The 23324-nt window shown below is 37.0% G+C and overlaps 1 protein-coding gene across 1 annotated transcript in view; it reads right to left on the bottom strand.

The window, feature by feature from the left end:
* The window catches only part of Pkhd1 (PKHD1 ciliary IPT domain containing fibrocystin/polyductin), a 432276-nt gene that overhangs the window by 223087 nt on the left and 185865 nt on the right, over positions 1 to 23324 (bottom strand). The window contains exons 46-48 of the mRNA XM_027938269.2: positions 17660 to 17795; positions 15259 to 15505; positions 1054 to 1231 (exon numbers count right to left, since the gene is read on the bottom strand). Coding sequence (XP_027794070.2) covers positions 1054 to 1231; positions 15259 to 15505; positions 17660 to 17795 — 561 coding nt within the window. The remainder of the gene's footprint in view (positions 1 to 1053; positions 1232 to 15258; positions 15506 to 17659; positions 17796 to 23324) is intronic.

Genomic DNA, 23324 nt, shown 5'->3' with positions numbered 1-23324 from the left:
CACTGCACCCTCAGTCACTAGTCATTAGAGTCATTCAATTCTTAAAAGACCCTCTGTGATTGCTACTCTTACTGTCTCATTTTACAGTGGAAGAAACTGAGGCAAGAAGAGGTTCAGTAACTTGCTTTGTTTCATAAAACAGGAGAGAGCTGAGCTAGAATAACACCTGGGATGCCCACCTCCAGAGCCACATCCCACCACCTTTACTTTCTGAAAACTCCCCAGAATGTTCCCAGAGGAACCTCAAGCGAAGGAAAGAGAGGTGAATATACTTGCTGAGGGCAGTGGTGAAAGGATCGGGAGATTCTGTTCTGAATTCCTCATAACCATAATGCACCTAAAGCAGCTTCTCTCTCCCTAAAATAGGCTCTTTTAGGTATTTGAGTATCTGTAGAGGTTTTAGCAGTCACTGTGTGGATCAAAACACTCCAGAGGGAAGTTGGCATGGATCATGACTGAGGAAATGTGTAGGAGACAGGAAGAACTGTGTTAAAGGAAGAAAAGAGACTTGAGGGATCCACTGGATTACTTTTTTCCCCAAAATATACACACTTTCCATGTAGCTATTCCTTCTTGCTCCCCAAGACCTTTGACTCCTTCAACCCACCCAGCCTGTGGACTGAGACCTCTGCTTGAGAAGTTAATCTTTGACCACAAGGTGGCAGTATGAAATGTACAAATGCCTCCTTAAAACATTTTCTCTGGCTACAAATTGGGGTATAAAAACTGCTTGGTTTTTAACCTGAAATTTTTAAAAATGCAGTTCTAGATAATGCTGCAAGGCTGTTTTCATTGATTTAATAAATTAAATCTCTCAAGCAGAGCCGTTCTGCATTTAAGATGGGATTTAAGCAGATTCTGAAATGTTCAAGTTAACAAACCAACCAAATCTCATATTCAAGTTATATTCACCTAGTAAAAATGCAGCTTTAGTTTTCTTCCCCAGCATCAGACGATGCTAATATTTGCAACTCATTACTTCACAGAAGGAAACACAAGAATCACATATTGGGGATGAGATATACCAACCAATGAATGGATCCCTGGGATTACCTGCAAAGATCTGTTGATCCAAGGATTCTCAAATTGCAATGAGTAGGTCTCTTGATCCAAAAGCAGAGCCATCCAGCCATAATGGTTGGACAATGTGTCATGTACATAATTGACAGTGGTTGTCTTATTTCTGCTGTCCTTCAGGGTTAAATCATAAGAAACATCAGGAGAATTAACCCTAGGGTAATTTGAAAAGAGAGAAAAAAAGCGTTTCTTGGTTATTGGTCCCTTCTGGATCTAGTGTATTTCCTGTCCATCAATTATAATCATATTTCTATTCTCTCCTGTGTGTCTTAGGCACATCGTTTGAGTATCTGTAGAGGTTTTAGCAGTCACTGTGTGGATCAAAACACTCCAGAGGGAAGTTGGCATTGGATCACTTCCAAATTACCCTGGCCTGGTACACTGCAGTTGGTAACACTCAGATCTAAGTTCACTAATACATGTCATGTTCCCTCAGTGAGTTCACATGGGCCAGAACTATATATGATTATTTTAACAAAGAAATGTTTACAGTCAGAATTTTCCCATATACCAAGTTTGGGTTTTTATTTATTTATTTATTTATTTTGGGGGGGGTACCAGGGATTGAACTCAGGGACACGCAAGCACTGAGCCACATCCCCATCCCTACTTTGTATTTTATTTAGAGACAGGGTCTCACTGAGTTGCTTAGCACCTTGCTTTTTGCTGAGGCTGGCTTTGAACTTGCAATCCTCCTGCCTCAGCCTCCTGAGCCGCTAGGATTACAGGCATGTGCCAATGAGTTCAGCCCATTTACCAAGTTTATTAACAGCAGAAACACATTACTTTGAGTAATTAGATATATCTATGGGGTGCAATGATAGAAGTCCAGAACCTGACGTGCCTAGACTCTAAGATGTCCTCTTCAACTGACTAGCAAGTAGCCCTCAGTAGCCTTCCCTAGAAGGAAGAGGTGATCTGGTGCCTGTTCTGTGGGCTGGCCTATTGTCCAGTGCTCACTGTTAGCACAGCCCCTCAGTGTTTTTGAGTTTGCTTTTTTAAAAATATAGGTTATAAAATCCTTAAGTTAGAGATATTTCTTCTGCCTCTTTATACCTGCTGTGCAGCACTGGGTCCTGCAGACCCTGGCATCCAGATAGTGTTTGTTATATGAATGAAGAATGCATGATAAGATCTTCCAAAAGCAAACAGTGTCATTCTAATTTATATAAAGGGTTTCAAGAACTACATTTTAGCAAATGGAGGAACTGATGCAGAGTATGGCAGAAATATGTAAATAGCATAAGACAGAAATTTATGATCCAATGTCTCCCAAGTTGTTCTACTCAGCCCATTCCAGAAAGTGATTTTTAAGTCTCTATTAGAACATAAATAGATTTAGTCACATGCTAAGTCTCTAAAAGTGAGTCAAAATAGTCTTAAAAAATAAAACAAAAGTTTTTTTTTTTTTTTTAAATCAGTACATGTTATGACTCTTTTCCCCTTTGGTTCAGTTTTCATGTGAATCTTTGTGGCATTTTGCTGTGGGCAGATAATTAAATTCTCAAAATAGAGGAAATTGAGGAGGAGGATGTTGGGTTTTCAAAGTGAAGTGGTACATGAGGATATCTAAAGTCAATTTATAATACGGTGGCATATTATCAAAAGGGAACTTTTATTTGGTAGGAGAGATCTTGATTTGTCATCCAAGTTGGCCTTGAGCTCCAGGGTACAAGCACTACTTCTGCCTCAGCCTCCTGGGTAAGGGTGTTCCATCATGCCCAGCTAAGGGAAATTTATTAATGTTAAATGCTTCAGCAAGTTGGAGTCTAATACATATAAGTTAGAAAAGTAGATCTGCACACAGGAGTGCATATGAACTTGGGCAAATGACTAACTCTGTTTAAGCTTTGGTTTCCTTTATTTTTATTTCTTTTTAATATATATATATATATATATATATATATATATATATATATATATATAGTTGTAGATTGATGCAATACCTTTATTTATTTATCTTTATGTGATGCTGAGGATCAAACCCAGGGCCCCACACATGCTAGGCAAGCGCTCTACCACTGAACCACAACTTTAAATGGAGACAAGGATAGTGCACATAAACTTCCTGTAAGTACAGTGAAACTTTAAAAGATCATCTACATTTAGCACTCAGTAGGCATCACCATGCCCAACAGCACCTCTCTACAGCTCACTTAAGATTTGCCATTCTTCCCAACTTATTTGTATGTCTAGAAGCCTATCCGTGGTATTTGTTCATTTAAAACATTCCCCAAAGCTTTCATGTTACAGAGAATAGGACTTGTCAATATAGCACTTGAGATACACACACACAAACACACACGCACACGCACACGCACACATGCATACACACATTTACACCTGGTGAGAGTAAATGTGTTTGTTTAATCTGTTAATGAAATAAAAGTGCTGGTGGTGGGATAATTTGTAAATTAAGCAACTACTCTTTCCCCATATTGTCTTTTTTTTTAAAGAGAGAGAGAGAGGGAGAGAGAATCTATTTTGTAGATGGAACACAACAAAATGCCTTTTATTTTTATGTGGTGCTGAGAATCGAACCTGGGTTGCACCCATGCTAGGCAAGTGCTCTACCACTGAGCCACAATCCCAGCCCTCCCCATATTTTCTATGCAGCATTAAGGGTACCTTTACAAATCTTGGGGGAGGGGATAATTTCTTCTTCTCTTCGGGCCTGAAATACTGAGAGTTCATATGCTCCATTTTCATCAGCATTTAAATTAGAATAACTGGACAATCCTTAGCTTATAGTCATAGCTCAGGGTGGACACACAGAGCCTCTGTTCTAACTTACAGGCCATTGCATGACTTGCCTCCATGGTACTTCACCCCGTCCCCACTTCTAGTTCTGAGTGTTCACATCCTCAAAAAGAAAACCATTACATTTATAGAATTTATTTTAAAATTGTAATGTTTAGAACACCTTTAGAATGCTGAATTGTCTTTCTTGTATTTTCTAGCTATTTGTCTTCAATATCCCTGGCTATCTCTTCCCCTGAGTGAAACCCTCAGTCCCAGGATTTGCCTAGAGAATATATTTAATAAATAAAAATAAGTTTGGGGGAATAAATGCAAACAAATGTGATAAGAAGAGATGGTGAGAATTAAGAAATCAAAGAGGTAGATAAGTCGTCTGTAATAGGTACCAAGGTCAGTAGTTAGGATGGGATGGGACTCCCCACCATCCTGAGAATGAGTTCAAGTGTTTCAGGTTGTGAAAGTGCATCCTTTCAGCTTCCACAGAGATGAATGGGATCTGAATAAAGAATTGTAAGTCCTAAATCCAGGAGAAACTAATCAATAAGTTGGAATTTCCAATTAATTTCAGTAATAAATAAAACTGTCTTTTGTATGGGAGTTCAATAAAATATTTGTCAAATGAAGAAATAAGTGTGAAATGTACCTGCACACTCCTATTGGCTACTGAGTAACATTTCTCCCCAACAGAGAAGTCCAGCTAGCAAACTGCATGGGTGTTAGAATATTTCTTGTGAACTTATTCATCAAAGGAAATAAGCAACTGATCTTAAGTTATCAGAATTTGATATAGTCAACCCATATCTACAGAATGTTTATCTCAAGGACTTGAACATTATATTTAGTGGTCAGAAAACCTCTTTGGGTCATGGACAAATCATATGCACTAGTAGTGGGTCCTGGTTCAGGAAAATGTTAATTTTTTTCCTTAATAACCCATATTTCTTCTATTCTACTCAAGTGCTCACAATTGAAACACTTTGGAAAATAATTTCATATATCCAATGACCTCTGAACTTTTATTGCCTCCCTGCTCCCCTAAGGGAACACTGCTTCTTTTGCCTCAATGCCTGAGTACTTTTGTGTCACTGGTCTCAGACGCCTTTTTTGTCATGTGTAATCCTGTGAAGTGTGATCTTTTGAATGGTTTGCAAGGAGTTGTTTTGACCAGGTATCATTAAGATTGAAGTCCTCTCCAAATTTCAGCAGGTGATGGTAGGTGGCAATCTTGGCCTCCACCTTGACCTTGATGTTCAATAGGGTCTCTTATTCCTGGTCTGTGCCAGACTGCGCTTTAGGTATAGCAGGACCTATTGAATTGCTCCCTCTGCATGGTTTAACAGACTTCCACATCCCTCAGGCTATTTTTCCAACCTGATTTTTGGATATCACATTGAATTAAGGTCAATCTCTGAGGACTGGACTGTGCTTCTCAGCTGTATGAACTTCATCTCAGGAACTCTGATCTCTGGGGATTACAGCTCTCCTCATTCTGTTGGGACCTATTTGTTTCACTTTCCTCAGTTCTTCTGAGCCAGCTAATCATACTTGGTCCACATTTCTTCCACGATCTTGCTTAGGTCCTGATATTTGGGGGCATTCCTCTATTCTGTCAACCCAGAACTAGTATTCTTGGCTATAGACCTTTCAGTTCTTCCTTAATCTCCTTCACAAATATCAACTCCTTCCAAGAGCATCAATTTCCATCTCCAGCTACAGTTAAGTGGTATTGGTGTCATCAGTAACCTTGGGAAGCCCATGGATGTCACTCTTCAGACTGGCATATGATCTGCTCCAACTCACACTTGACCATAAAACCATCAGCAGCAAAATATACCCTGTCAATCTATAGAACAATCTGGGCATTGTCCAGTGACTTTGCAAAGATCTGAGTCCTCATCTCCTTGAGGACCCCTCTTTTCCAGGTATTCCTGAATTTTGCTCTTTAGGCTCCAATTACCAGTCTTCAGTCTCCTGGTGGAGGACAGGTGGTTATTCTGGTCTTACATGGTCTTCACGCTTTGGATTCTACACATTCCCAAGCAATCCCCAGCCAAACCCACAACCATTTTCCTGGGCCCTCAGAAACACTGAATACTGGTGGAATAAGAAAGAAGAGACCTGGGAACCTGAGCTTCTAGAGCCTGCACAGATGCTGGCTGTGCCACTGGCCAGTCAAACTAGGTGGTTTCATGACCAGCCATAGCCTACAGAGAGAGTTGGTGTAGAAGGTGTTGGGGCAGTTGGTAAAGCCCAATGTTGTTTGTAGACAAAGGTTACAGCCTAGGACTCAGGTTTGGGCCACTAAAGAATAGTTCTATTTTAATTATCCAACAACAAAACTCCTTTTGTTCAAATCCATTCATCTGTTCCCATTTGATTCCTCCTGCCTCACCAGCTTATATTTTGCCATTCTTTGCTTAGCAATCCCCCACATCTCCTTGAGAGTTAAGAAACTATTATATCAATATATATCAATACAACCAATTAGGTATTTTCAGAAATGCCATCAATGTGGCCCCAAGAATCTCCCTACCTGGTCATCTTAATTGGACATAATTATTTCTCAAAATTTTACCAGTACCACACTCACTAACCAATTTTTATATATTACTTCTTCTGATTCGGTTTCTATAGATTGGTATTTCAGTTTTTGAAAGAAGCATTTCAAGACTCCTGTTTCTAAAGGCCCTTACAAACACGTCCCCTTCTTCAAATACAAACAATGAAATCACAGCATTTAAGTTCTACTTGTCTTCAGGCCTTTATACATTCTTTTGAGGTTCTTTTCCTTCCAGTCAGCACCAATAATGTGATTCAGTGATGCTGTCCCCTTGGTCAACCCAAAAAGGCACTAGAGCACACTGTGATCCTAAGTTAAACTTTCCTCTTCCCTCTTCATGCCAGGCATATTCTCTCAGAATTCTGATCTTATCAAACCACCTGATCCATCTTCAACCAAGGTTTATTCAGGAGACAAATTCACAGGCAACCATGAACAGCACCAGTTTTGGTCAGGGGGCTATCAAACATCCCTCCATCACAGCTGGTGATATGGTCATATGGCACACTGCAAAGAGCAAATAAAAAATGTAAAAGACCCATCTCTTGGTAAGCAAGACGCCTCACACTGACCATTACCAGGGGCCAAATATTAAAAGTCACATCAGCTTTTATCCTTCTAGGCCAAATGCCAGCATTGACAGTGGTGGGCTCTTCTGAAAAGCACCAAAAGAACATCAAGAGTCAAAGAACACCATGAAGAGAATTTACCAACCATAATTACTACAATTTTCACTTGCCCTAAATAGCCACCAATTTCCCTGTGCCCTAAATAGCCACCAATCTCCCTCTCTTTACTGTTAATGAAGCAAAGGAGCACAAAAGTATTTCTAATTTGGAGGAGCCAAGGGAGTCTGCATGGGCCATTAGCAGCAGAGAGCTTCATTACTAGGCGAAGAAGTCTCTCCCTGAACTTCTCATGGCTTTATGTGCAAGAAATCAGGAGGCAACCAGTCCATTTTAAATGTTAACCCTTCCTTCTGCATTAGCAGCAGCTCCTGTATACAACTGAAAAGACAAAGGACTGTAGGCCTAACATGCTGCTTTTTTTTCCGTGGGGTTCTTTAATGTTTGTTCTTTTTTAAAGGCAAAAATCTCCTTTTAATTAAGGGATATGTTCCGTTAGAAATATGACTCTATCTCTGGATAAAAACTTCCCAAAGTACCAATTTACCATATGAGTTGCTTAAACAGTTACGTAATTTAGTGCCCATGTGCTGTGCAAAACTGTTGAATGTATACTGCCCACAAAGGATTTGTTAGGCAATCAACAATACCAATGAGAACAAATATTAACTCCCTGGTTTGTGTTTACCATTAGCTTACTTTTCCTGAGGGTTCATATCTCTGTGTATTACAAAAACACTGCATTGAGCTCTAAATGTTCTTGATTCAGAACAATTGTGAAATAAACTCTTTATAATTACACATCTCCTAAGCTAGACACATCATAATAGCTAGCCTCAAAGGGTGCTGCAAGCAACTTCTGGATATTTGCGCTTACTGCTGTTTCTCTTTACTGCACAAAAAGGACAAAAATTGAAATTTTGAGCTCCACCAACAAGCTTTTGTTGACTGGATTTGTATGAGCAGCCTTTAAAAGTACACTAAGTTTAGTCCTTGTTATTATCTTATCTGCTGTCCTACCACCATCCAGTAATATTTCATGCCTATCAGTAAGGTTTTTCTCCATATAAACTATTGACTCAGAAATACTTAAATATTGCTCCTTCTGAGTAAAGTAAGAAACCTAAAGGAAAAAAAATCACTAAGCCTTTCCCCTAACTTTAAAAATTCTTAAATTATCAGGCAAAATAAAATGAGTACCCCAAAAGTCAAGTCATACAACTTTATAATTCTTGTGCTGCTGGTGGGTTCACCCGACCATTCCTCCTCCATGACTTTTTAAATATATACTTCTCTCTTTGTTGAGAGTTGGCTAAAGTAATAAATGATAGTAGAGGACCCCAAGAACCAACCTGGCACTACCTCTAAGGTAGCCTCTACCATTTTGCAATAGAATTATCTACTGTCATATTTGGGCACTACTTATTGCTCATTCTATCTTAATCCACAAAGAAAAGAGTCTTCCATCATCCAATTTATACACCATGGCATCTCTTGCCTTGATCTGCTGCATCTAGCTAGAAAACTGCCTCAGAGCAGAATACCATACCCAGAGCTATGTGACCAGAATGCAGGCAAGTACTTATCAGGGATACTGAAAAATAACAATATGCATCTGGTAGGAGTTATACTAATACACCTATCTTCCATTCTCCCATTTCATATATACATATATATGTATTGTTCCTTTTCAAATATATATATATATATATATATATATATATACACACACACACATATGTATACACACATACATATATACATATATAATGTATGTATATAAAATGCATACATGTATATATATAATATACACACACATACAGACATACCTGATACTGTGGTAGAACTAGCTGACATCAGCTCGTGAGAATTTTTCTTAGTTTCTCTTCCCAACTCTATGTTCAGCGTAACGTTGCAGCTTCAAATAATTTATATGAGAGTATATTCACTGCAGAAGTATGCAAATACTACTATCCAGGTCTTTTTTTTTCTGCAGAGCTAGTTGTTAAAACATTTGCTGGCACACCACTGTACTCTTTTATTATTCATGAAACTTAATAATCTATAGTATTGGTATAGCACAGTTTGGGTCCTTTATGATTTTTAGATTACTTTCTATTTTACTTCCGTAACCCTGCTAGAGGATAATACATCTTGAAATTTCCCTGTCTTACATGTTTTTTTTTTCTTTTTGTTTTTTAAGGACTGAAAAGATATCATTAGTGATGCTATGCCTCTTTATCCCTAGGAAGGAGAGTTAGGTGATTATTAGACGAAAAGCTAGGCCAAAATTTCCATTTGAACTCTTCTTTACTTTTGCATTCACAGAGGCAGGGGGTGCCTCATACTTTGAACACTGACACATTAAGAGCAGTTGCATAGGTAAAAACTGAACGCAAGCACGACAGGAGAGGATATTAAGCAAGATCTAAGAATCAAGGTGATCAACAAGAACATTAACCTTTTCTTTTCTAGAAGAAGGAAGGAAGAAACAGAAGGTACTCGGGTGCAAAGAATCAAAGCCTATGTACTGCATGACTCCAGATTTTATGACCACCTGGGAGATTTTGCTCCATTGGCATAATGTCATGTGATTATTGGAAATGATTCACTTGTTTGCAAGAATTGGATTAAGTTACATTTGAGCAAATTTAATTTCCTTGCCAGGCATTTGTTTCTCAGAAACATAAAAATCTATAGTGTTTTAATCAAGTAGTAGTTTGCTGATGTGTTCCTCTGTATATAACAAATGTAAAACAGAGATTTTTTTAAAGGCCACTTTTATTGAGCACCTATTATCTGCCAGACAATGACCTTATGAGATAAATGCTATTATGCCCATTTTACTGATGTGAGATTAGAAGCAAAAACAAATGCAGGCACTTTTTTTATTTTTGCTCCAAAAGACTCAGGGATTAAAATGCTATTCTCAGTCTTTATTTCTAAAATTCCTAGAAGCATCTAACACTTAATGCTTTTTCCTAATGTCCTCTGAACTTTTGCTTTCCTAGGTTATCAGTTGAGCAGAAGATTTATTTTAGCCAACTCTTTCTCCAGGGGACCTTCAGCCCACTCCCTCTATTAGAAGTTTGCATACATTTGTAGTTATTTTCTTGCCCTGGTATTATCCATACAGGGAATTGGGATGGAGGAGAATGATAAATGAGCCCTCACAGTGATCATCTAGAGGTCTAGAGACCTCTTTAGCTTTTTCAGTTTTCATAGACTTTTTCAGACCTTGGTTTTGTCTTCCAGTTATTGACTGGCTTGAGTGTGATGGAAATTAGATGTTTGCAAAATGTTTTAAGTTGTCCAACCAACCCTTTTGAGTTTTTGTAGGCTGTACAATAAACATGGTCAGGACATATACGTTTATTTGAAATTATTTTTCAAAAGTAGAGAATAGAGATGTAATTAAAAATGATCTGCATGTACAAATCACAGCTCCATTTCTTTCTATGTGTATGTCTTTGGAAGCAAAGGTCAATGCCAGGGACACCTCATGAATATGCTCCTAAGAGAGAAATGAGCAATAATGACACCAAAGGAAGCCTCTGAGGAGTCTCCAATATTTTTATCAATATTAATTTATACAAAACTAATTTCAAACCACTGTTTGTTCAACATGGTATTGGCACCCTAAGACAAACAAATAAACACTCCTTCCCATGCACAAGAAAAAACATACAATTTGCTGATCTACGTAGGGACTAAAAGTATTGATCAGAGCTGACATACAGCCTGGAGACCAAAATCTACCCAGGATGCTCAGGGAAGCTTACCAGAGGAAACAAGCTCCATGCTGAGTTCACAGAGGCTGAACCTCATGAACTGAAAGGGGCAAAGAAGTTGAAAGCAGCTGGAGGACAGATTGAAGGGAAGGTAGACAGTCTTGAGAGATGATGCTGGAACTGTAGCAGGGAGCAGGTAATGAAAAGCCCAGGAGACATTGAAAATGGTGGACCTTCCTCTGGAGGTACTGGAGTTTCAAGCAAGACCAGACCTTTATTTTCAAAGTTCAAGCATTGGAACACAGCAAAGTGGTATGCTCAGAAGCTATCATGGTTATACATGTTAGAAGCCTGGACTAGTGGGCCAAGTTGTAAAGGAGAGAAGCAGAAATACTCAGGAAGGATGTTTTTCTTTTGTTTTGTTTGATTTGTGGGGGTTTTTTTCTTTTTTGAAAATAAAATGGACCTATTAGATAATTAATGTAATGAGTTAGGTAAGAAGATGAGTTGGTTTTGGGTGACTCCATGTTTCTGGTTTAGATAAACATTTGCCTCAGCGGGATTCTAAACACCCAAGGAGGGATTACAGGTCTAAGGCTAAGATCATAAATTCTCTGTTGGCAAGATGAGTTTGAAATGACTATTAAGTCTACTAGTGGAAATACTCAAGGTATTGCTGTTCAGTGGAAATTCAAGAAACCCACAAAAGCAATAATGAAGAAGTCAGAGGTAGTAACCACACTCCGAAAGTAAAAAGAAGGAAAAAAATAAGAAAGTAAAAAGAAGCAGATAAATTACTTTTAGTAACATATTAACTTAATATATCCAAAATATCATCAGTGTAACCAACATGAGCAAATTATTAAACTATTTTATATTGTTTTTGTTTCATACTAAGCCTCAAGAATTTGTGTTTAATTTCCCCTTATGGCACACATCAGTTCAGACTAGTCACATGTCAAGTGCTCAGCAGTCATACATTTCTAGTGGCTATAATACTGGACGGTGCAGAGTCTCAAGGCAGCAGAAAAATGGCTCCAGAGTGTACACTCATTGGACTGGAGGAAACAATTGGTAATCATCAGTGAATCTTAACTGACGTGAAAGTAACCAAGACTGCCTGGGATGGGTACATGGCTGAGAGAAAATGAAAGTTCACAGAACCCTAAAGTAAACCAGCATTTAAAGAACAGAGACTGGAATTTACAAAAGACATTTAAAAATAGCACATAAAAATCTATCAAGAATGTTATCCTCATTCCGTGCAAAATTATTTCTATGCAGAGCAAATCATTTATCTAAATTTTTGGACAGATTAATTCAAGAACTATGTAAAGCATGTCATCCTGGGGGCTCTGGAAAAAAATGTTCAATGACATCCTTTTGTAAAATAAGGCCCCAACCCTTGCCTCTTTAGGAAGAATGAAGTTCACAGAGGGAGGTTGTTAGGAACAGAAGCTAGAGAAGGAACATGACTCAGAATATTGAAAACAGAAAGCATGTTCTTAGAACAGGTACAAGAGAGACCAACATACGCAGCAACCATGCAGATCAAGCATGTTGTCATTTTAACAAGACATAAACTTGATTTCCACCTTGTACAGGGGAGCAGTTTATTATTCAACCAAACATTAAATATATTATGACCGACTTCAAATATTTATATGCAACCAGCTGCTAGCATTGAACCTATAAAATGGAAAGTATCACAATGGTGGGCACTCATCAGATTAAAATGAGGTAGTGAGGGACAGGAACAGAAGGTCACTGAAGTCAAACAAAGAAGTTACAGTTATAGTAAAAACAGACCAGAGAGGGGACGGAAGAAATCACACTCCAAGCACTTGGGGGAAGGAGCACCTTGTTGATGCCGCTATATAAAGCCTCACTCTTGCCCTCTGGGGACCTCTTGCTGAGGGAGGGGGTGAACAGTTAAAAGTGAAGACAGCAGGGCGCTTGTGCCATATCAGATCTCCATCAACATGCAACCCCAAAAGATCATGACTGTGAGAGCTTTGTAAATCAACTCTTAGGGTGCTTGCCCCAAGGCAAATAGCACAACAAATTAATCCTTTCTCCATGAAATGCAGCAAAGTTTGTATCTACACTGAATCCAAATTGCTCATTAGCTCTGACATGTTCCTAATGAGGTTATAATGCTCTGGGACAAAGATCAAGCCCCGGAGCACAAATAGCTAAGGCTAGAATCATAGAAGGATAAAATTAGAAGGACCTTAGAGCCATGCGTGCTGCCCAAACTTGTCATACCAATCACCTGGGCACTCTGATTCAGGATGTCCAAAGTCCAGACTGAGTTTCAGAATTTCTGAGGGGCTCCCTGGTAGTGGTGATGTTGGTGAGCCTTTGGAGTATACTTTGAGCAAGGCCTGTGAGTTCACCTAATCCAGCTGCCTTTTCCTAGAGGTCAGGACACAAGGGCCAAGAGACTGACAACTGGAGGTATGCTGAGACTTCCCTATGATTAAATTCAGATTGTTGTCCATAAACCTGTGGGTCAGTCTGAAGTTTTTAAATGGAAGCATAGTGAGTAAAGGGTGATCAGTCATCCTGGTTTTTGTGGTCCTAAAGAGTCTTCCAGGACTTGGAATTTTTCTATGTTAAAACAGGAAATTCCAAGAAAATCAGGATGAATTTTTCACTCCATGCGGAGTCTTTTGAATCAACTTAGATCATAGCATCAGGATTATCATCTTCTCAACTTCGTCTGTCTTTGAGTGGTGACAGCATGATCTGTCGCCAAGGCAAGGACCTAAGTCTCCTACCATGAAGATCTCAAAAAGCAGATTCTCAGACAAGGCTGAGGCTCTGCAGAACATTCTATCAGCATGTTGACAAGGGCTGCTTCAAGAAACAACCTAAGAATGTCCCAAAGCAATTACAAAAGAGATTGTCATGAATACATAGAAATAAATATCATACAAGCATAAAATATTCCTCTTAACTACAAAATCTATTTTATTTTCCTCATTAAAAAAAGTATATTCAGGAAATTAATCACTAATGTTCATAAATCTCAAACATACATTAAAGTCATCTTTGGTAAGAGCTCTAAATGACACTTGCGATATAGCTCCCTTAGTAGAGTGTTTGCCTCAGATTCATAAGGACCTGGGATCAATCCCCAGCACTAAAAAAAAAAAAAACCTCTAATGAACAGTTCAAATTAGCCTATTTCTAAGAATAATAAGAAAAAGTAAGTCACACTGTACCCAATCATGAGTATGAATAAAAAAAATATCCCTTCAAAGAACAAAAAGAGAGAAAGAATTCTCATGAAAGTAGAGAGGAAATCATCGGATGAGAGGAAGGGAAGTAGGAGGAGAGAAGGTTAGAAAGTGGGGGAGGTATTAGGAAGTAATATTGATCAGATTATGTTATATGCATGTATAAATATACAACAACAAAACCCACCATTCTGTATAATTAATATGCACCAAAAAATAAAATTTTAAAAAAGAAAAAATATATATAATAATATGTATATAAATAATATATATAAAAATAATATCCCCCTATTATTGTTATTTAACTCACTGGAAATGAGCCTATTAATGTTAGAATAATGAATATGGAAAGTAAAAGTGACTTTCCGATGCTTTCAGTGTATTATCGAGACTTCCAAAACAGAACGACAAGATACTGATTCCATATGCATTCAAAATGCAGAGTTAGTGCAATCCTGACCACAATTATTCTCGCTCTCTGGAGTTTACCTATTCAAATAAGATGCCAACGTGGTCTGACTGAATTACGTGACTTAATATTCATGGAGTTAGGACACTTAAAATAAAGGAAGGAAATAAGTGTGGCTAAATATATACAATGCATTTGAAATAGGTAAAAGAGAGAACCCTAGACACTCAGCAATCATTACCTGGAAATTAAAGAGGGCAGAAGCAATCCTATTATGCATTATAAACAGCCCAGCTGCTGACTTAATGGTACTTTGAGTAGTATAACCAAGGAGTCCTTGCTTCAATATTAATAGGAAAGGTATTGTACGAATCCAATAGTTCATGAAATTAACAAGGAAAATGAACTGGGAGCAACTTTGCAAGTAATAGGAGGCATCAGCCATTGCTTCCCTGGAGCACAGTGAGCACGTAAAGAGAGCTCGGAGAAAGTACATGTATATAAATGAGAATGGACATTATTGGAATTTTCTCAATAATATTTTTAATTTGAATATATTTCAAATTCTCTGTTGGTTGCAAATCTTTTAAAGAAGAAGCTGTTATCTTAAAATGTTCATAAGAGGTTGTGGGTATGGGATCTGGCCCAAAGATATTGACAACTGCCATTTGAACCAGGCTGAAACTATCAGAAATATGTGAATGAAAATATCAAAATTATTCACACTTCACTTTTATGGAACTAAATTCTTTAAATAGTCAGAAAACAATTTCTTTATACAAGCCTCAATAACCCAAATGACCCACACATGTTCACTGGAAAGCTAAAATGTATAATTAATTCTACTTACAAACCAATGGACATGCGATGAAAGAGAACATCTTCCCCACAGACACTGCCCCGGACAATCTGACTGAAGCTTGCACTGACCAAACAAGAAGCGGAAAGGGTTTCCATAGAGGCCAGAATGTGACTTCTATTTTTCCCAGAGAGAGAACCATCCAAGTCTTCCAAAATTGCTGCATGAGGAAATGGAAATGCTACTAAATTTGAAGAGTCTGTAAACTTCAACTGGTTGGTCTTCACAGTAAATCCACCTACAAATCAACAGCATGAGACAATTATCACAAATGACAACTCAATTCACCAGGCTCATCTTAATACTTTTAAGCTGCATATTTATACACTTTTATAATTCACTCCCTTATTCATTCAAGAAAAAAAACACCACAAGTATTTATGACAGGTTATGAGTGCTTGAGATACTGAGGGACCAAAGAGCAGCATTGGCCCAGCTGTCAAACACCCTGTGCTCTATGGTAGTGGTTCACTACCAGGGGAGGTTTTGCTCCCCAGAGCACATTTGGCATCATTTGGAATTGGTTTTGGCCATTACAACTGGAGGGAGGATTGACAGTGCTGCTAGCAATTAGTAGGTAGAGCCCAGGAATGCTGCAAAACTTTCGACAATGTATAAGACTGTCCACATGACAAAAAACTATCTGGCCCTAAATACCAATAGTACCAAGGGTAAAAAACACTGGTATTGTGGGAAACAGAGACAGAGAACACTAATTTATCAAATACTAAATACTAAAGGTGCTATACTCCAGTCTTCCAATCTTTCAGCTTCTGTTCCTCTCTGGTGACTCTAACCCTATCAGCAAAACTTTTAACTGTGAGGTATATACTTTAAACATTCACCTTCAAAAGCAAGATTTGATTAGTCATTTGTATAAATAGTAACATACTTTCAATGTATTAGCTCTAGGGCTATACTTTTTAGTGCTTTCCCTAACATCATCACCAGGTGATTCTTTGGTACTGCCAGCCCAGTTGCCCTGGAAGAAGCAGTGATTGTTTCAAACACACATACCTGCCACTAAAAAAGAAAAACTGAGTATATACTTTATAGTACATATGGTGCTGTATTATTATATACATTAGAAAATATTGAAAAAAGGAAATAAAAAAGAATAAGACATAAACTGAGACTAATATTTCCATTCTGCATTAGCAATAGAATACATGCAGTAAATACAGCTATGTAGGAAAGACTCCACAATTCTACCTCTTGAAATCTGTGTAGTTCACCTAATAACACAACCACCCATAGCTCTACAATTCAGACATATTGGAGGATTCTAGTGATTCCCCAAACAGACTTATCTTTAGAATCTCTATTTTTTTGCATATGCTAATATGCAAATAACCTAGGCATTTCCCTCTGCCTACTTTCCCTTGCAAACATCTATTTACCTTTCAAAACCTTACTCAAAAGTCACTCCCATGAAGTCTTACATTCCCTCTCCCTGGACCCCTTTGCTGACTGTGTTGGTTCTCTGATATTGTACTCATCACTCTCTATACAATGATGGGAAAATGGTATTTGTTTCAGTGACTTATGAATGATATGAAACAGTAAAGCTATTAAAGAACTGTAGAATTGTGATTTGAAGTATTTGCCATAAGGCATTTTTTATTTATACAATTTATTTTTAAAATTTTAAACCTAGATACCTCTCAAATAAGAACAATCTTTGATTCTGCCTATGTAGGGGGAAAAAAGTCAAGTGAAGACTTGCTGATTATTCATTTAATTAAAAAAAAACAAACAATTATCTAAATTGGTGATTTAAACCACAAGAGCATATTTACTTGAATTACTTTGCTTGGCTGTTTACAATGATCAGATAAACTAGATTGCTCTCTACCTCCTTCCACTCATGAGTCCTCCAAGGTATTTCTTACCACCTCTGAGATGTGGATAGCAAGTAAGCAAGAATGCTATGGCTCTATTTGTGCATATATCAAGCATTAAGCTGCTGAAAACATCAAGCACTTGAACTGGATCCTTCAGAAGGGGTTATATGCAAGCGAGTTTATGCCCATGTGTCCATTTATTCATGTTATAAATGAACTGTTCTCTAGGTACCAGGCTCTCCAGTATGTACTAGTAATAAAACATTGAGCAAGAGAGCCTTTATGAAGCTCAGCATTCAACTGAGACACAGCAACATACTAATAGAATCTGATGGGCATCATGACAAGCAGAAGATAGGGAACTACAGAAATGACACAGGAATACTGGGCCTCCTTTAGGAATTCTTTTAAGAAGCCAGAGTAACAGTTTCTAGTGATGCAATCTTGGATCTGAAAGAAATATTGACCCATAAAGGATTTGCCACTATTTATCATGTTCACTTGAACATTGGCCATGTTTACCATTTCCCCTGTCTATTCAAACTTACCCTGTCCTTGGGAACAGCCTGAACAGGTTCTTATGGCCACACAGTTGATGAGATCAAAATTAACAAAGGTTGTTTTAGAAACCAGCAGTTCCCATCTTTTGGGAGTTTTAATCCCAGCTGACATACAAAGACTTTCCTGTGTTTTTTTTTTTTTTTAAGAAAAGAAAGAAAAAGCAAAGAAAGTAATACAAATTATGAATTATAGTAATAATTAGTAAAATAAATAAATAAACATTAAAAAAGAATAAAAAACAAACTACAGACTTAGAGAAAATACTTGTTGATCACATATAAGACAAAGATCTTAGATCCAGAATATAAAAAGAATCTGCATAACTCAATAGCAATAAAACAGAAAATTTATCTTAAAAATAAAATAAAAGACATTTCCCTAAATAAAGTGGAAATATCAGCACATGAAAAAAATGTTTAACATAATATTCATTAGGAAAATGCAAATTAAGATCAAAATAAGATACACTCACTATATACTTATTAGATTGAGTAAATAAAAAAGAGTGCTGATGATGAGGAACAACTAAAATGCATACATTGCTGGTGGAATGCAAAATGGGATAGCCACTGTGGAAAACAGTTTGGCAGTTCCTTATAAAGTTAAATACACTCTTCACATAAGATGTAACAATTTAACCCCAAGGTGTTTACCTTAGAGAAATGAAAACTTGCATTCACACAAAACCCTGACATAAATGGTTATGATTCCACTTGTAACCACCAAATCTGAAGAACAACTCAAATGCTTTTTTAGACATGGAGGGATAAACAAACCATATTACATCTATCACTGCTCAGTAACAATAAAGAATTTTTTTAAAAAAATACTTGAAACAAATCGCATGATTTCCCAAACACATTTGGGTATGAAAAAAAGTCAGTTCCCAAAAGTTAGGTGCCTTATGATTCTGAAAACAAAGTTTTGAGATGAAACTCAATTCACTGCTTCTGCCGGCAGGTGCAGCTGCAGCTGAAAAGAGGCAACTCTTAATAGCAGGCCATACCATCCAGTGTGGAAGCTGACCCCTGCAGCTCACTGTCAATTTTTCTTCTTTCAGGGTCCTTGTCTTGTGAATTCAAAAATTCAGGTATACAGACAAGGATGACTGAGTGTAATAGCATGATTTATTTATGAGCAGAAGAGGAACACAACTAGTGCATTGCAATAAAAGACCTGTTATTAAGTTTTTTCCTCTCTGAGAGTGCAAGTCTAGGAGTTTATATAGTACTTGGATCACTGCTATAGATTCAAACTTAAGCTAATTAGGGTTTGACAGAAGTAAAATGCTACTGGTCCAACTGTATTCAAATTACGGTTTGGAACCCAACCACCGCTATTGGTCAACTGTCCAAACCAGACTTCCTTTCAGGTCTGCCTTCTTCCATTTTCTCCAGGGAGCAGGAAATTGAGGTCGTGAGATGGTCTGTGCTTGCAGGTTTTGGGTTACATTGCTGCATGGAGCAGGTTTCTGCAGCAGGTGTCCATACAGTGCCCAGGCTTGATCGCTGAAGGGTGACCATCAATGAGCTTTGGCTCCCAGCATTTCAGGATCACCTCAGGTCATGGTTGCACCTGTGCTCCAACCTACATGAGCTGCTTATTCCACTGCTCCTCCCTTCTTCTGCTGCTTCTGGACAGGGACCAGAGGTTTGGCACTGGAGAGCCATGTCAATTCCACTTATATAGTTTTTGAAAAGGCAGTTGTTCACAGGAAGTAGATTAGTAATGTCAGGAGTCAGAAGTGAGAAGAGGATGTGGCTCCAAAGATGGTGCTCCACAGAATTCAGATTGATGTAACTGACTTGCTGCATCTTGACTGTGGTGGTCATGGTTACATATATTTGTATGTGTTTAAAATTCTGAGAATTATTCATCAAAAATGTCAGGTTTGTCATAGTCAATATAGAAAAATAAACTATCACAAAATGTTGGATTCAGTATATGCTCAAGTACCCTTAAAGAAAATGCATGAATTTCAAATACAAATTCTAGATTTGTTTTGCAGGTCTATCACTGTTTAAATAAAAAACTTAAAATGAAAAAAAAAATAATGTTTGAAGTGAAAGAAAAGCTTCTAAGCTTTCCCATAAAAGCACTTCAACAAACCCCATTCAGTCAATTTCTTAGGGACTTGCTCACTGTTCCATTGTTAAAAATAGTTACATTTTGAAAATCAGTAGAATTTTTATAAAAGCTTTCAACATGAAAAACAGTGACAAAAATAAACATCAGTGGGACAAAAAAAGAAAAAAAAACACCAAATGGAGATAAATATACTGTAGAGATCAGAGGAAAATTTAAACAGCATTATTAATAACTTAAGAGAAATAAGTATAGCCATGAAACAAACAAAAGAACCCTTAAGAGAATTCTTTAAAAAAAATAAAAATAGGAGAGCAGAAATAAAAAACTGAATAGAAAAATTAAGGCAATATCTTAAAAAGCAAGACAAAGAGACAAAGAGACGAAAAATCAGAAAAATATTAGGAAAGCAATCTATATAGTCAAGTATTCAAATAATAATATTTTAAGTAAAAAAAGAAGAAAATATAAGGGAGACAACTATCAAAGAAATAATTGAATAGAACTTCCTAAAAAGGGAGGGTAAAATTTTCCAGTCCTTAAAGGCCCACACAATACCTAACACAGTAGCTAGAACAAAGAGCCACACCAAAAACATGGTATTGACGTAAAACACTGGGACAAGGATAAAGCTCCAAAAGCTACCAAGAAGAAAAAACATAAGTAATTACATATAAAATATCCAGCATCTGAGTATCTCAAACCATCATCCTCGAGACTAGAAGCTGGAATTAATAGTGCTTACCCTCAAAAATTTAGGACAAAGTTAACTCTTATCTGGAATTTTATAGCCAACAAAGTACCTATAAGGGGTTTTTTATAAGTAGCTCAAAATTTTCACCTTTTAAACTTCCCTTTCCTCTGGAAAGTTACTACAGGCTATGCTCTAACAAAATGAGGAAATAAACTAGAAAGAAGGAGGGAAGAGGTGGGAATGAGGACCAAGAATTCCAACACTATAGAAACATGAAGGAAATCTCCAGGGCATGGAAAGGAGAAATTCCAAGGTACACAAGGAGACCCTTCTCAGGTTCTGCTGATGTGAGCGCTAACCATCTGCATGGCTGCCTGGCACCATCCACTAAAGATGAAGGGGTACTCTACAATCAACAATTTTACAACTTCACTTATTTTCCACAGAAATGTATGAATATGAACACCAAAAGACATGTAGAAGGATATTGATAAAAGATAGCAAAAATTAAAAAAAAATCTAATAGTCATCAGTAGTAACATACCTTTAAAAACAGAAAGATACGTAATGATTGGAATAGTCATAAAAAAGAATAGTATGTAATGGTTGGAATAATAAATTATTGGAAAACAATAAAGACATAGTTGAATCTCACAGACATAGTATTGTGCCAAAGAAGCCAGGTAAAGTAGAGTTACATGTTCTATGATTCCTTTGATATAAAATTTAAAAGAAAGAAAAGTTAATCTGTACTAATGTGAGTCTGTATAACACTTCCCCTCTGACTGTAGAGTTATGGGTAGGATTTGGAATAGGGGGACAGGAGGGCTTCAGAGGAACCCATAATGTGCTATTTCTTCATCTGGGTGATATTTACATGGTTGGTTTGCTTTATAAAAATCCACTGATTTTTTCCCTTGTGGTTTATGCACTTTTCTTCATAAATATTATATTTTCACAAAACATTTATTTTAAAAAGTAGGACAAATACTAAGGGAAAGTAACACAGAGCATGAAAGGCTAAAGAAAGAAGCTGAGCAGTTGAAGGTCCTTGAAATGCACAGGTAATGTTCATGCATGCTACTGTAATTTAGACTTCATTAAGACAAGCAAGCATGTTAAAAATTTAAGGCCAAGAGAAAAGACAATCAAAACAGAACAAATAATTTTCAAATGAGAAACTATTAAAGAGATACAATGCAAGACAAATCAAGTTAGAAAAGTCGGAAAGAGAAAGAAAACGGATTGCAAAACTGGAAGCACAGAATAAGATAGTAGGGAAAAAAATGCAAATATATGAGAGACATCAGCATGAAGATGGTAATTGAAACCACAAGAGAAAATGAGATTTCTCCCAGGGAGAGCAAGTATGATGAGAAGAGAGGGGGCCCTACACCAGACTTTAGGGAAACAAAAAGATGAAAGGTTTAAATTGAGGAAGACAGATCCACAAGTGAAAATGGAAACTAAATGCCAGGGAAGAAGGAGAAAGAATAAAGCATCCCCATCAGCCCTTGCCTGGTGCCTGATAAGATATTTTTAAAAGTACCATCTTCTGCTCAGATTAATTATAATAGCAACAGAAAGACAATCACCCCAAAGATAGTTCAAAAGGTGGGTGACCATAGATTAAATCCAAATCAGGGTATTTTTGAGTCTGAAAGGGGATGCTAATTAGATTGAATGTCAGGAGAGAGTGTATCAACACACTGCTCAACCAGACTGAGATGTGTAGCAATGCCATAGTGCATCTTTTCATGTCAATTAAAATATTCTATCTACTATAGATTGGGTGTGAGAGTACCAAATAAACCCTTTCTAATGATAAAAAAAAAAAGTTCTTCTAGAAATTGATATCTATTTGAGGACATGAATCCCTGATAATAGAATGCTATAAATTAAATGTGGATGAGAGGCCTATACATGGAAGGGGTCAAATCCACTAAAAATCTTAATTCCTAAAGGAATGTCGGGCATGAGAGAAATCTCAGGAATGAGAGATAGAGGCTGAAGTCATAGTTCTACAACCTCTGCTCCACCCACTTCAAACAACTGATACCTAGTGATAAAGAGATTAGCAAAATAAATTTCAGAAATGTATTAATTAATGATTAATGGATATTTTTCTTATTTGTTTTAATCCTAGAATTGCTCAGAACCTGTAATTTTTTTCTTTCTTTTTTTTTTTAAATGAATTTTACTGTGTGTCTTTAAGGTTTATAATATGATGTTATGGGATATATACAGATTGTAAAATGTTTATTATAGTGAAGCAAATACCATGTTATCTCATATATTTACTATTTTTTACAAGATCAACTAACATTGATTTATTTTTTAAAAATTGCCAATGCAATTTTATTAACTAGAGTCCTCATATTGTACATTAGGTTTTATTTAAAGTTTTGGAAAACAGACAATATGGAAAGCAGCATAGTGTAGACATAATTAATCTTCTTTCCCAGACATATTCTTGGGGCTAGGCACTCCTAGAGAATGCTTCAGAGAATATTGGTGTAGGCACCAATGCATGTTCATGGCAAAGCCATTTACCATATATAATCAAGATTATTGGATCAGAAGTTGGGAAGATATCAAAGTATCCCTGGATCTGAAATACTAGGAATAGACCTTGAGCTGTATTTCGATTCCCCCAAGTTTCCATTTCTTTACTGCAAATTGAGAAATTCTACTCAGATAATCTTTTAGGTAACACTGAACAATGAAATCACATGGCTTTAAGATTTGGATGACTAACCAGTGTCTAGATTTCTCTAGAACAAAAGAGTTTAACATTTTGTATCAGAAGACTCTTGTCCTACACTTGTTAAAAGAGTTTTTTTTTTTTTTTTAAAAAAAAAAACCCTCAGCTG

This window comes from Marmota flaviventris, chromosome 6, assembly GCF_047511675.1.
Source record: "Marmota flaviventris isolate mMarFla1 chromosome 6, mMarFla1.hap1, whole genome shotgun sequence".
In the NCBI taxonomy this organism is placed as follows: Eukaryota; Metazoa; Chordata; class Mammalia; order Rodentia; family Sciuridae; genus Marmota; species Marmota flaviventris.
Note: the sequence above shows the minus strand (reverse complement) of the source record. Positions and strands in the feature narration are given on the sequence as shown.